Source organism: Phaenicophaeus curvirostris, chromosome 11, assembly GCF_032191515.1.
Source record: "Phaenicophaeus curvirostris isolate KB17595 chromosome 11, BPBGC_Pcur_1.0, whole genome shotgun sequence".
NCBI lineage: Eukaryota > Metazoa > Chordata > Aves > Cuculiformes > Cuculidae > Phaenicophaeus > Phaenicophaeus curvirostris.
Window position 1 is genome coordinate 9,515,001 of NC_091402.1, and position 15,670 is coordinate 9,530,670.

Sequence of the window (15,670 nt, forward strand, 5' to 3'; positions counted from 1 at the left end):
AGAATCATAGGTAAAAGCATAGGTTTATTATTTGTTTTCAGGATATCTTTACCCAGTTTTTTTAAAATCTTCTCTCACTTAATATACTTAATATAATTATTTTCCATCCGATACAAGCAAGAAATTTCACTACAAATGGGTGACGATTAATATTACATTAGAAAAAAAAATATTGCACTATTAAAATGAAAGCAGAGTTACATTCAAGGCACATTTCAAACCGACACCCAAGCCTGACAGCCCTTCAAGAATCCCAGCTCACACATCTCAAAAGATTCTTCAGTAACAGGGTTGGGTTTAAGCTTATATGTCAGGGCACAATGCAGCCCTTGTTTACCACCATATGGAGGTGCACACACAGAATTCTCCAAAAGTAAAGAAAGCAAAGGCTTAAAAGGAAAGAGTCAAGAGCCTCCCTTTTGACAAAAGTGGCCTATTTCGACAGCCGACTCCCTCGTTTAAAAGCATACGGCACACATAAAATAAATACAGGTCACAAAAATTAACAAATCATCATAACTGTCTAATACATCCTGGGCTGGCTGCGGAAAAACAAGATCATTTTGGATTTATATCACTAAGTATGGGATTTCCTGGACAGCTAATATCCACAAACAATCAAACACAGAGGACCATGAGAAAGAAGCAGCATTATTTCAAGTCTGAGCTGAGAGTCGTGATTTTTAAAGGGCTGAAACAGGAACTGGAGCTGAAATCTGAAGCAAGTAAATTCCTTTACTAGGCACTGATGGACACTGTTGTGTTTCTCTTGGCCTTGGTGGAGGCTTTTAGGTCACTGGGTTTGGGATATTACAGCAGATGAAAATCTTAGAACCACAGAAACTTTAAAAATGACAAATAACTTGAAACTCATCCCCATCCTCAAAAAAAAAAAAAAAGGAAAGAAAAGAAAAAAACTAATGATACTTCTCTAAAAAGAATCGAACCTTTTTATGAGACCTGTTGCCAATATTAGTGCCACCGAATGATCTCATCTTTCATTCTGGCTAAATTCCAACACACAATTTCATTAACCCAGGTACTGCAGGTGATAAAACTCATTTTTCCCTAAAGAGACAGCTAAAAAGTACCAGTTATACATTTATGAAGTACCAGCAATCAAAATTATGGATTTTCTAAAAGGTTTTTAACTACTTTTATTGAAAGGAAAATCGCTGTCTCAGACTTTTGTGACACTACTGCTAATAATAAATTTTACCATTTAGACATCGCAGTAATACGGTAGACAGTGTCAATAAAAGTATGAAACAAAGATGATCCTTGTCTCTTAAGTAATGCTTTCTGATTACACACCGGAAATTATAATGTGAAACATAAACTAAGAGCACCTTAAGATATAAAATGCAATAATGCAAGACAACGTGCCTCGCTGTGTGCAGCGGGGAGGTGCGTGAGGGGTTCGCTGGGAGCAGCCGTGCGGTCACCCCGAGAGCGAAGGCAGAGCCAGGAATGTGGCTCAGCTCGCGCGGTCCAGGGATGCTGTGAGGGGGATGCAGGGATGCTGCGCGCAGCACGCAGGGATGCTGCGAGTGCGGTCCAGGGATGCTGCGCGCGGGATGCAGGGATGCTACGAGCGCGGTCCAGGGATGCTGCGAGAGCGGTCCCGGTCCCGACCTCCCCCCTGAATCGCCCCGGGGGCAGCAGGGGGCGCTGTGGGGGCCGCGGCTCCCGGCGGGACCCGCTGTGATAACGGGAACGGCCGCTCCAAGGGCTGCGAGGGGGCTACGCTTGGTGGCACGGCCAGCAGGGACCCCCGGGAGAGGGGCGGGTGCCCAGGACAGCTCCACCGGGAACGCAGAGATCCACTGGGAATGTGGACATCCACCAGGAATGTGGACATCCACTGGGAACACAAAGATCCACCGGGAGCGTGGACATCCACTGGGACTCTGGACATCCACTAGGAAAGTGGAGACCAACCGGGAACATGGAAATCCACTGTGAACGTGGAGATCCACCGAGCACGTGGATCCCTGCCATCGCTACCTGTGCGACCAAACAGCTGCTGCCGTGCCGGCTGCGGATGCTTTCAGTGCAGAGCCCTGGCACGCAAATGATAGCAATTAATGCCTTCCAGACAATTTATGATTTCCGGGCGACTTCAACGTGTATTAGCGTATACCTGGTTTCTTTAATATACACTTTGTTTTTCCAAAACCACAAACATAGTTTCTGGAATTTCATGTGGAAGTGCTTAAGGGGTTGAAAGTTAACACCTTTGTGAGCCGAGCAGCCTCACAGTTGCTGCTGAACAAAAGCCTCTTTGTAGCAGCCTTCTCGAAATGTTTTCTTAACATGTTCCAAGTAGTTTTAGGCAGGCAACTAAAGTAAACAAGATGTTACCATGATAAAAACACTTGTGAAAACATTACAGAGTGCACTTAGTCGTTTCTTTCACATAAACTCCCCTTCATTTCATCAAAGTTAAACTCACAGGCAGCAGCGATGCAATACGGTGCTGCAAAGTCTCTCCAAAGGTCTGCATCCCTCTTTTAAACAATATATTTGATTTAAAAATGGTGCAGCTGTGATTAAGCACATCTAAACCACAATCAAATTAAAAAAGAAAAAAAAAAGGGAGGTGGAATAATAAAACACTATGCAGTCTTCATTTTCTGCCCGGGATGTCTGGATACCTTGCGGAATAAACCACCCTCCCTCCAGCAGGGATTTCCTGAATGACTCGCCGTCCAAGGGGTATATATTTCTATCTGCAACAGTCTTTAAACACATGCAAATGAAATCAAGGATGTAGTCAATTTTGAAGCAAAGTCGCTCAGTGCTACTAATTGCTCCTTTGGCTGCTGCCTGCTAGACGGGCCCTGGCTAACACACGAGACACGCGTAGCCCCTCTAGCCCTCACCTTCTTCCCCACAGTTTGGCAGGGGGCCGTGAGGTCAGCGCGGTGAGACTGGACTTGGTTTTGTTTGCAGGCATGGGGAGGATTCTGGAGTATGCAGAGCGCTCCAGTTTCATTAGGCTTAGCAGCTGCCTGACCGATACCGCAGCACATGGTAACCAATGGCTGATGGATTTTAAAAAAAAAACAACGCTAAAACCTGCAACTTATTTGAAAAAGAACTAGGGAAATAAATGTGTATAATAGCCCATGTATCTGCCAGTTCTGATAAGCATCCTCCTGTTGGCTGTGAGTGAAAGACAACTAGGATCGTTATTTGTACAGTATTTATCTTTGAAATCAAGGGCCCTGTGGTGTATCTCACCTTGGGAACAAACACTACAGAACGATCACAGAAGAGTGTCAAATCTCTGGTTTTGATTTACCAACAGTTATGATATTTCTTCCTCAGGAGGAAAAGAAATGAACCACGTTTTAGACCTGTGAGTCCTTTTTTCTCCCTTAACTGTAGAATCATTTTATTGGCATACAGGGCTCTCGTTCCACATGTAACTCCTCTTTCCTTTTTCTAACGGGCCTGTTTACCGAGGTAAGTGAAATTAAGCAATGCTCAATTGCTACATGGGCTGCATTTCACTTGGTTAGGAAGAGCTTTTCTCTTGAGGGGACCATCGAAAGAGCTTGACAGAAGTACCAGAAAGAAACTCCAAGCATCTACCTGTTATCTTCCCACTGAGTAAGGCATTCTGATAAATAGCAATATTATTTAAGGATGGATGCTCCACAGGAGACTTTGAAAGCTATGGTCTCATTTTATGAAGGAATGCTCACTTCCTAACAATGTAAATATGCTGCTTGGGGATGTTCATTTCTGCACTTGTTCTGGGTTAAATGTAACTCAAAATGATAAGATTTTGTCAGGACACTGCAGCATTTGGATAATGAGAAAATTTACATGAGCCAATGGGTTTAAGAAAGTCACGTGAAGTATTTCTGTTGAAAGGTTTCAATGGGGAAAAAAAAGATTGACAATAAGTGAGTGATAAAAGAATGAGAATTGCTAGAGCTGGGAGCAGATACTTCAGGTCCAGCCTGGGCTGGTAGTGGTTTTCAGGTTATTCATACCTATTGATTGCCCCAAGTATCTCCTCCAGGTGAACTGGTGGACTTGTTCTACTTACTCAAACTTCTCCAATATACCACATAAAAATCAATCTTTACCCATGCCGTGTGACTCAAGGGCAGTATTTTCTACCATGGTCACATCAAGCAGTCCACTGATCCTGAAACCAACAGGTCTAATCTGAAACAGGGGACTAGCATGGGAACAAAAGGTGGCATAAGGCTACCACAGCACCTTTCCCTTGCATTAAGTGCGATGAGTATAGTTTAAAAAGCCTAAATGCTATAGTATGAGTATGAATGAGCTGGCAAGTATGGCGAGATAAGCATTTACTTCACTTACGTGAACAACAGGATGAAATTAAAAGAAATAAGGCTACTCTTTACAGAAACTTGTGACTAGCATCTTCTTATTTTGTAATCCTCTTGTAATGAGAACCTGCCCATCACTGTACCATTCCTCACTTATAACATATGCTTATATTAGGTCCAGCGCTGCTCCTACTGAATTCAGGAAGGTTTGACACTGGAAGCAGAACTAGCCCATTCTGTCCCAAGAGCAAAAACCTATCTGTGTCATCTAACATTATCCAACAAACACCCTCTACTTGCTGCCACCCTTACCTCCCTCACATAAAAATCCAGGGAACTGACCTGGAAAGAACAGAGACAGCTTAACATTTGGGGATTCATTCTACTTAGCCATCCTGAAGAATCCCATGTATTCATGCAGACTAACTTCACCAGGTCACTACTGTAAATGGGATGCAGAATTTGCAGAATTATGCAGAATTTGTCCCTTTGTGCATAAACATAAAATCATTTAAATCATAAATATTGCTCGGGCAGTTTGGTTTTTGTGATCTTGCAACTGAATAGCCATGGTACATGATCTTTTCTCAAGATCAGTGCTCAAACCTTCAAGAACCTGGATACACCCAAAGCACATGTGTCCCTAGCGGCCTACCCAGAGAGAAAACTCTTCTGTGATGGGAACATTTTTTGCTCCCACTTGGAGGGGTGAGGCTGATGGTTTAGCTGTGGAGCAGCCATGTGTAAGTTATTAGAGCTCTGCCAGTCCTTCCCTGCATTGGGATGCACGCATTACCACATACTAGTCCATAATGCACTGTTTATGCAACACGTAAAACTGTGTTCTTTGGCAGAAAGGGAAGGTCTGCAGCAAACTGCAGGGGCCCAATTAATATAATTATAGTTTATTTTTAGTAGTGTAGACTTTGTTCATTAGTTACTTATTTGACATAAATTAAATTTCACGTGATGCCCTGCCATTCTCTGTTCAATTATGGAGTTAATTTAAGACTAGATTTCTAAATTAAAGTAAAATCAAGGTTAAATCAAGGTTGCATTGTTTACACTATCAATACTGCAACTTAAAAATTACGTAAACAAATAATAAAAAAAAATGGTTGCAGAACTGCAAACACACTATTTCACAGTAATACAGTGAGCAAGACTATACTTTCCCCATGGGGCTAATTTACTATCCCCTCTGAAAACGTTCTTAAGCCTGATCCAAAAGCCACTGAAGTGAAAGGGAGCTCTCTGTTGACTTCAATGGGCTTTGCATCAGGCACACAGTGAGTGAAGGCACACAAAATTTCAGGGCATGCTTTCTGTACAACACGAGAGCCAAAAAAACCATCCTTACTTTAGAAACGACTGGAAGTCTTCACAAACTGCTTCACAGCCTGGCCATTTGCATACACCATGTCCATAGAGTGGATGGCTGTGTGAGTGCTCCTCGTGGGATAAACTGGAGGAGAGAAAGAGAAAAGAGAAAAAGTGGCATTAACCAAATGTACCGTGCCAATTAATCTTCACGAAGGCTCTTAAGAGCAGCAAATAGATCCTGAAACATCCCTAACATTTCATGGTATCCACCTGACTCTGCCCGTGGTTTTTCAAAACAGAATTAAATACCGTTTCTAGTGCGAAACATGTCACTCTTACTTAGCTATCCTCCTACATTTCATTCATTAATTAAAAGCTTTGTAAAGAATTTAAATTAACATGGACGGGGGAGAAATCATTTGACAGACTTGCTTAATATCCTGCTTGATATTTTGCTAAGAAATTTATGAACATTGCACATTTACAACTCAACTTCATCACAAAGAAAAGTCACTTCCATACAGCAGTATATGATTACAATACAAGCGGACCCGAGGCCCTCCTCATCAGCACAGAAAGAAGAAAAGCATCAAGACTGCAGCCTTGGCTTTCCCACCAAGTTATTTATTTACTGGCTTGGGTATTTTTTTCCTCTTACAGGCTGCTTCTTTGCACAAGTAGAGACTCCTTATGTTCCAGTAAAGAAGACTCAAGATGTATTTTCAAATGCAAAATTCATCATAAAAACCAGAAACATGTAATCAAAGGATCCTCAGTACAAGGGGTTAGTGGGGGCTATTAACCTTGCTAAGATTTGGCAGGAAAGTCACAAAGCTTTGTAACTACTGAAACTAGGGTTAAAGAAAAAAATCCTATGAGCATGAAGGGGTTAATCCTTCAGCGGGATTCCAATCAATACGTAATGATTTGGCTGCACTGATCCAAGTCATGAGATGCTTTGATCCGGGCCATGTGGTGCTCAGGGAAATGTATCTGTTGCACTAACTGATGAACCATATTCTAAAATATCTTCTTTATTCAACTTCTGCATGGAAACTTCTTAAGTAAAGGAATTATTTTTGCAACAATTTCCATAACCTTACAGGACTTAAAAAATAAAATGTCAAAATAATATTGAAATCTCTATTTTATGCTCACATATATATCTATTTTTCATAGCAAATATTTTTGCTACAGTACTGCCTGTGCTATATTATGAACTTCAAACATACACAAAGGATATGAACGCATACCAGCATCTAGGTGTGGCTTTTATGACTTATTTTATCCTGTATTACAGGTAATGTTATGGATTAAACACCTACTTTTTGCCATTTCACTTTTATACACATGTGCAAATGCTGTTTATGCTCATTCTGTAATATTATCTGCCTGCATACTGTAACAGAATTGTGTTCCTGTATTATTTCTAATGCAACGGACAGTAAGATCACTGTAGAAAACAGCCCTGAGATGATTTCCAAAATGCAAAGAGGTTTCTAGAGAAATTCTTGCTCAGATTCTGTCACTTTTGACTTTAAGGCCAAAGAGGAACTGAAGATAATTCAAGGGGTTTGGGTTTTTGTTGTTTGTTTGGGGTTTTTTTTAATCAAAAAGGGTACACATCTGACTAGAAAGGGTACTACAAGTTGTACATGACCCTAAATCATTACTTCATTAAAATCTGGAGTTTTTTGATTGTTTACAAATAGGTCTTGAAGCATGAATATCTATATGTGCAAGTTAATTTCCTAAAAAAAACCACTGTAGGTGAAGAGACTTACAAAGGCCTTTTCTGTAAGGGAGTATTGCACTGGTTTAACTTTGTCCTTGTTTTTTTTAAATATGCAAGTAGGGAAACGTTCTATCAGTTAAGTGTTTAAAAGAACAAAGGAATCGATGCATTCCTTGCAAGGAAATTAGAAAAATCCTACACCACACGTTTCCTTAGTTGAGAAAGAGAGAGGATGGCTGAAGGAACACCATCCACCCAAGCCAGACAGGCACATGGCCAAATGTCCTCCATACACGTCGGAAAAGCATAACTTGGAAAAATAACAGGTTTCATCATCTGCTTCCATGCCTGAATACAGCACAGGGTGATAAAGTAGGCTTTCATGTTGACAGTCCATTAAAAGCCATGAAGACTACACGAGAGTTGCGATTTCAGTGTGTTTGGCAGAACCCAAAAAGATATTTCATTGTATTAATTTACACAGCGCGTGTTACCCATACGCCCAGATGACTGCAGGAACACCATGTGACACCAAATAAGGAGTCAGTCCCCTGTGGGTTTTAAGCACTGTAAATCTCATAATAATATCAACAGGACTCACACAGCTTAAACCCCCAGCAGGGTTTTTTAAAGTTTCTCTGTGAAAGCCTAAAGGCCATGGCCAAGTCAACGGAAAGAGCCCTACCGAGATTTGTATTTATTTTTTAAATCCAAGTGCAAATCTCTTTCTTTCCAGGGAACTTGCACAAGACAAGACAAACTATGTAGGACATGATACACTGGGTATTGTGTCCAAAGAAAATGACAGAACAACCAAGAGAGAATCCAATTGTAAATGATGCTCAGGATGTCAACATCTAGTGCTGTCAATAATCAGAAAGATTGGTGTTGACTATGAACGAGAACGTAAAAGGTCATTTTGCTAACACGATGCTAAGCGTAACATACTTAACACCTACGTGCAGCTTCCACTGCCATTCGACAAAGCAGAGCAACTACTTCAGCTTACCAAAAATAGACACTTCAAAAAGAAAAAAACTCTCAGTACTGAAAGACAAATGCAGGCACCCTCTGTAGGCAGCGTGCCTTTCCGAAGGCAGCTACTCCATCCTGCTCGGCGGGTTTCAACAGTGCATTTCAGTGACCTTTATGTGTCACTATCAGATTACTGCTATTTTATCCATCCCACTTTTGAAGATATTATAGACTGCCACTTGTTCCCTGATAGAGCCTTAAGAAGCACCTCAAAACAAAACAAAGAGCAGGTTTATAAGCGGATGTAATGCACAAAGGATACAGCCAGTGGAAATGAATGGATAACTGTTCAACTGGTCTAAGTACTCACTTTGAGCAAATAGAGGTGGAAAATTAAGATCTCAATCCAATACATAAAGAAACACCTTTGCGGGCACAATACAAACCTATAATCTTAAATTGTTCAATGATATTTGTGCATGCAAGCACAGCTTCTGTAATCTGGATGCATCCTTGGTCTCGCTGCCGGAGACAGACTTAGAAATTTCTGAGCGTTGGCAAAGAGAAGCAAGTTTTAGGTCTGTTTGATTTCTAATGACACATTAGAGTAGGTGTTTGTTTCTGTCACCCTCTCCTTCCCAGGAATGCATCTTCATGATCGGGTACTGGTGATGCAACACTAGTTAGTGGAAGTGATTTTATAACAAGATGTAATTTTCAAAAAAGTTAAGGAATAAATGACGTAAAAATCAAGATCATGTAGGCTTTTTTTCTCCTTGTAAGTATTCTGTATGCAAATACCTTAAGACAACAGAATTATTTCCAAATAATGCAGTAGTGCAACGTTATTACATCGAAGTGCAGCAAACAACCCTCTGGCACATAAAACATCTTGCGTAAGTCAGCTTATTCCTGACATACAACAGAGTAACGAAATCCATGCGGGAAGCTCAAAACTGCGTAAGTGTCCACATGTTCTTTGCTGCCTCCAGCCCAGTTTCCAGTAAGGAGTGGAGGGAGGAAGAGCCAGGAACTTCCACTGAGGTGCTTGCTGGATAGAGGAGAGTTTTTACGCCTGCCTCCTTCAACCTATGATGCTTTGCAACCCGAAGGATTTCCAGAGGGTGTGGAAGAAAATTCATCTACTCTGACAGGGAAGCCTGTCCAAGCTGGTGCGTGCACAAACCCCTTCACCTGGACCACTTCAGCCACTTAGCTTCTGCAATGTATCTGCTGTGCTACAGCATGACTGAAGAATCACATTCTGGGACACAAAACAATGGGGGATAGAGAAACCACAGAAAGTGAAGCCCCCATGGAGAGTAAAATTGACAGTATACCTGAAAGACAGACAGGAACACACTGGGTATGACAAAAAGCAACAACCAAAGCACTAGCAGGAAAGCTATCACTGCTGTACGGTTTAATTCAATCCATGCTTACTAACCCTGTGAAACTGGGTACTGCGCTTGTACACACTGGCAGAAGAACCACGGGTGGTTATAAAAACCAGCTAAGCAGAAGCCTCAGTAATAGCACTTCTGCCACACAGTGGACCATATTTTAAATATTTGTGATGCTGACATAACTTCATATTCTGTACTCTTCCACATCTGCTTGGGCCAACGATCTTGTCCAAAGCACAAGGGAAGTCAGTGATGTAGAGAAGCATCCTTGATTTTCTATTATAGTTATGAAGCATATGCTCGCATCCTAACAGTGCGGAGAACATGCCTGAGCCACCTGCACACTGGAAAAATCAATATCACATCTCCTGCTTTCCTCTTGCAAGGGATTTGAACGCAGCATCCACAGCAACTGTAGAACCGCCTTTTTTTAAACAAAATGTATTGTATTCCTCAGGGGCAACAGGAAGCGACCTCATCTTTGCCAGCTGCCATAAAACCAGTGTCAGCGTACGGTCCAGGGACAAGCACAGGGCTCAGTCTCACATGACATTCCCCCTCACTCTGAAATCACAGCTGTTGAGGCAAATGCCATGATTTTGGTCTGTACAGGAGGAGGTCACACGCAACTGGGAACCAGCCTGGGTCTCCCATATTCATGACTGCCTGGTGAGCTCTATAGCTCATCAAAAGGCATCAACAGAATGAAGTTGGTGAAAACGTCACCATTCTGAGTCCAAACACTGGCTGTATTTGACTCAAAATCACAACGGAAGCAGCAGTGATTAAATCCTTATACCAACTATATTTGAATGCAAGTTCCTGCCTTCGTGACAAAATCAATTGAATAAAGATGTGTTTTGCAGTGAAGTTGCACTGGTGCAAATGCCTCTGAATGCAGAAGCTTAGCACCCCTTTCCTCTCTAATCTGCAACTTCAAAAAAAAATTCCAGTAATTGAAAAAAAAAAAATTAAAAAAAAAGGTAAAGTATTAAGTCATCTGCTGACATGAACCACTTCTGGATATTCGTGCTTCCATCCAGGCTTCAGTGGCTGCCCAGAAAACAGGTATTTTAGCTGAACAGTTGAACAGCTGGAGCAGGGTAGGTGCCTCTCCATTGCTGTATAAAGCTTAGCACAGGGTCATGAGCCTTTGGGAGAGGTGGCATTTGATGCGTGCGGCTTGCATATTTTTGGATGCTTTTTAAAGCTGTGCTTGTCCCCTTCCTCGTTACTTCAGTCCACGTCCAGACCTAGGACTAGAAGAAGCTCATGTTTTGCATCAAGCCCTATTGGAAGTAACAGGAACGGTATATTACATTTTAAATGACTACACAAATTTAAGACAAATCAGGTTAAAACTGCAGCCTACAGGCTGAAATCTTGTCTTGTAATCAGTGTGCACTAACTGGTATGTCCATGTAGAAAAAAATACAGAGCCGTAGCATCACGGTTGTAACTCAAGGCCAGTAAGGCACCCCAAAGCATTGCCCCCAGTCCTTACGCCTCTTTCTAAATACCTGCTGCAAGGAAAGCACTGGAGCTTCTGCAACAAGAATAAGACAAAATCTGGCTAACGTTCCCTTCACCTCTACCCCCATCCCTACTGTAAAGAGTATAAGCAGGCTGGATAATTATATATTATCTTCTAGGTTTGATCTATGAAGCAATGGTTTGGGTTACTAACAAGCATTCTGACCCTCCAGCACTCTAAAAGCACTACATACTTCTTCCAGTGACACCCCCTCTTCCAGACCCACAGCACAACTGCTACAGAGACTGGATGGCCGCTGCCCTACATCCTTCCCTTGGAGCAATTGGACATATCCCTGGACCATTTAAAAGAAACGTCCATTGCAAAAAAAACCCAGAACTGAATCCATCACTTATCTCAGGTGGAAGTTCCATCCCTGCACCTGAATTAATGAGTTTCTCTACTGTTCAAAACTCGTATTTTTTATTTCAACTGTGTGCTGAGGTACTGTAGTGAAAAGTACATCAAATATACCCAGACACACATGATTTGAAATGCCGGATTTTAAATTCCAGCACTGCTAACTAATGAGAACAATTTTTTCCCCTCTTCTTCTTTGTAGCATCACTTCATGTACTTACACACCATAATCACATCCTCCTAGAGCCTCTATTTTTTTCCAGGGTGTAGATCTTTAATTCCCTTTAATCTGTCTTCATAGCCTATTCCCTCCAACTCCTTTATCATCCTAGCTGCTCTCGTCTGTATTTGCTCCTGTTTCTCTTTATCCTTTCTGCAAGAGAGTGGCCAATTGTACATCACACTCTCAATGTGGTTTAACTGGTTCTGCCTAAAGCAGAACAGGAAAAAAGGACTTGGATGCAACACGCGTGTTTGTGCCTCCCATGACTGCACTTACCTTTTAAACTGAGACACAGCACACAGTGTCCCACCTTAATTTCTCAACCCCAATTATGCCTCAGCCATTTCCCACACAACTGATGCTGAGCAGCTGACGTGTCACGTCAAACCATCAGTTTGGAATTTTTATTTCCTAGCTGGTCTACTTTCTACTTATCCCTGCTAAATCTCATTTTATTCCTCTCTGAACAGCTTCTTAATTTATTCAGATGAAAACGGATTGATTCAGTATCTAAGTTTAATTAGGAAAAAAAATGTGATCCTACCACCTCCTTGGGGTTTGGGATTCGGTTTGGTGGGTTTGGGTTTTTCAGGGGGTTTTGTTTGCCTTTTTTTTTTTTTTAACTTTTCAGCACAGAAGTCCCACCTCTCTTACACACCCAATCCATACGGCAGAGGGAAGTGGCAATGGCACAGCTTTGGCCCCCATTCAGCAACGCTTTTAAGAACACATGCAAGTTTAAAACCACAGGATTAGACCTTGGACTTCACCAAGACTGAGGCGTAAAATTGCAAACGTATATACATGCTTTGTAAAAAGATCCTGTTTGCCAAGCTTATTTTACTGTAATTTACATTCTGCTGTTGCATTTAAATTTATAGCAAAAGAAAACACTGAGAAATAAGATCCATTCTTGTTTAACAAAATTATACTCTGCTATGTTTAGAGTTGAGGCAAGCCTTTCAACCCTATGTAAACCAGTGATACATCAACAAGTATGATGAACGCTATTTTTCACCCCTGTACCACAGACAGAACAAAACCCAGGCAGAAAGTGACTAGCACATCCCACACATCCTGGCAGCATAAGGGGTGAACCTGTGCCCACCAAAGACCCTGTGGCAGCCTGAGGAGTGCCCTTTGGGAAAGTATTTAAGAAAAAATAATTAAGATAAATAATGACTCCAAAGGAGAAATACAGTTAAAGCATTGAATTCTCTCTGCCACATACTTCTGTTCTGAAGAATGCTACTTAAAAAGGCACCAAAATTGAGAGGACACAAGCCTGCTTCCCCAGGGAAGTGTCCCGAATCATACAGGTAGTGTAAATATCATATGCTGCCACAGGTGCTAGGCACCTATTTGTTTGTGTTTACTAAAAGGCATAACAAACAGTCACACTAAAACAGAACAACATTTGGCATTGGAATGATAGATACCAGAGCAACCATAAATCACATTCACTTGTTTATAACTCCAACCGCCGTGCGAGGCTTCAGCCTCCCTTTTTCAGAGAGTCTCTTTGCTGTGATTTGTCCCTCTCAGGGGCTGCCAACAGCTCCTGGCCAGAATGCATCGCAATGCACGGCACTGCAGGGCTTAGCATCCTTCCCCAGTACAGCACACCCCAAGAAAGCCATGCAAACTAGCAAAGAAATAAAGTAGTAGCAAGAAACAGGCATGCGTGACATGCATGGCCAGCTAACATCGTTTACAGCTTTGCAACTTCTCAGTTAATTCACAGTATAAACAAAGAGGAAAATGTTTCTTCCGAGCAAGACATCCTGTAAACTGTTCGCTGGAGCGGCGCTGGGTGCAGGGCTGGTGCACCTGCTGATGAACCGTGCGCTCCAGGAATAAACAACAACCACAGCCAGCGAGACTGTTCTGGAATTTGCACAGAGCTGATTTTCCTTCCCCCATGTTATAAATTGGATTCTACAATAAAACAAACAGTCAAACATAGGTTGCCGAGAGTTAAAAGTCTACTTTTTACACTACATTGACCACAGCACCCACAGGCACAGCTACAATGTCTTTCTATGAATGGGACAGATTGCCATATGGATGCAGACACGGAACAAGCTGTACAACTCCTGGCGACAAGTGCCTGGGGGACTGTCCTATATTAGCACCACCTGCGCTGTGGAAATCGGGCTCTGTGTATGAAATGGTATTTAAGGGCCCATCACGATGTTATTTTTCAGTATAAACAAAAAGGAAGATTATAGTTAAAAAGAACTCGCTGGCTAGTGGATCTGTTGCTCAGTTCCCGAGATCATTTCCCAAAGGAATAGTTATCTTCTTTATTCACGCAGCCCAAAATGACAAGCTGCAACACATATTAGCAGTTTCTCTGCCTGGGCTTATACCATTGCTTAGTGAGGAGAATACACTTCATAATATACACGTCTCTCCTGGTCACACAGAAGAAATTGCAGCCCTCTCACCTTGGAAATACCAGCTACATGGAAAACACCCCATGGCATTACACAAATATTGTTCCAGCAGCAAGCAGCACAACAGAAATTTTCTTTGGGCTCCTTCCTCCAGCCTTCAATGTGCAGCAGGTAGAACCACAAATCCCGATTACCAAATTCCAATGTGCATCTCACTGCTTCAAAAACACAACCCTGTCTGACTGACAAAAACAGAGCTCCAGATTAGCACAAGATGTCGAGGGAGGGGGGAGAAGGGGAAAGTCGTTTGAGCAGTACCTTGCTGCTCTACGAGAAGAGACCTCCCCCTCTCTGAACTGCATGAAAAAAAATGATGCCAAGAAAAAGAAAAGTAAAATAAATTGAATTAAAGAAAAACAGTTGTAAAGCGAACATTACAACCTGGGAAAAATGATGTCATTTTATTGAGAAACTCATTTTTTTCCATTAAACCATAGTGAAACGGATAAAGTTTATATAGCTTAATGGTGGAGTTTTACTTTAAATGCTACTCAATACCTTAGCAGTACGATATAACCTGATATAAGAGTTGTCATACTAACTGCTCGATTTTTATTGAACAACAGAGAAAACAGTCACACAAAAATCACCAAGCTTCTCTTCTTTTATAGCATTTTCAAGGGTGTTTCTTTTCCATGCTCAGGCCGTGATATGTATGATAAAAAAAATAACACAGCTCTCCATTAGCTCCCAGCTCAGCTCTTTAGGACAGTCAGATCTCCTGAGAGAACGCTGAGGAAGGACAACTTGCACACACGAGGAAATAAAAAGAAACAGGAATCCACGGTGCAGTAAAACAAAAACAGGTCCCTTTTTAAGACTAGTACATAAACACCTCTAATAAAAGAAGAGGACAAATTTTCATTGGACTTGAAGTATTTAGACAAGAATGTTTTAGTGAAAGTTTAACTGCAAAGTACATGCAATTAACCGAGAGCCACCAGCTATTTCTCCGGTATGTAAAAATAGCATTAAGCTGTATTAAATGCACGTGTAAGTATCTCAGTTGCAAGAAAAGGGAGGAGATATGCAAAGCACTCAGATATCAAACAATGATCTGTTGGCCAGATGGAGGAATAAAACAATACATATGCTAAAATTTGGAAAAGTTCTGTCAGGCGTCTGCCAAGGCTCACCCAATCTATTTTAAGTGCTTTCTGATACATTAGCTTAGTGTTTGGAGTTGTACAACTGATGATTATTACACAGGACCAGAAAGCAGTGAAGCACTGGCGGGCAGGAGCTCCCTGACGCCAAGGTAGCATCCCCAGGACAGTGAGGTGTCAAACACAACACCCCCATTCAGCAAAGGGCCACTGACTGGTTAACTGTGCATCTT

General features: G+C 41.7%; 1 protein-coding gene across 7 annotated transcripts in view; it reads right to left on the reverse strand.

The window, feature by feature from the left end:
- Positions 1–15,670, reverse strand: part of FOXP1 (forkhead box P1) — a 387,025-nt gene that overhangs the window by 40,916 nt on the left and 330,439 nt on the right. For all 7 annotated transcript variants that reach the window (XM_069866021.1, XM_069866026.1, XM_069866025.1 and 4 more), the window contains one exon: positions 5,677–5,781. In XM_069866021.1, the coding sequence (XP_069722122.1) occupies positions 5,677–5,781 (105 nt within the window). The remainder of the gene's footprint in view (positions 1–5,676; positions 5,782–15,670) is intronic.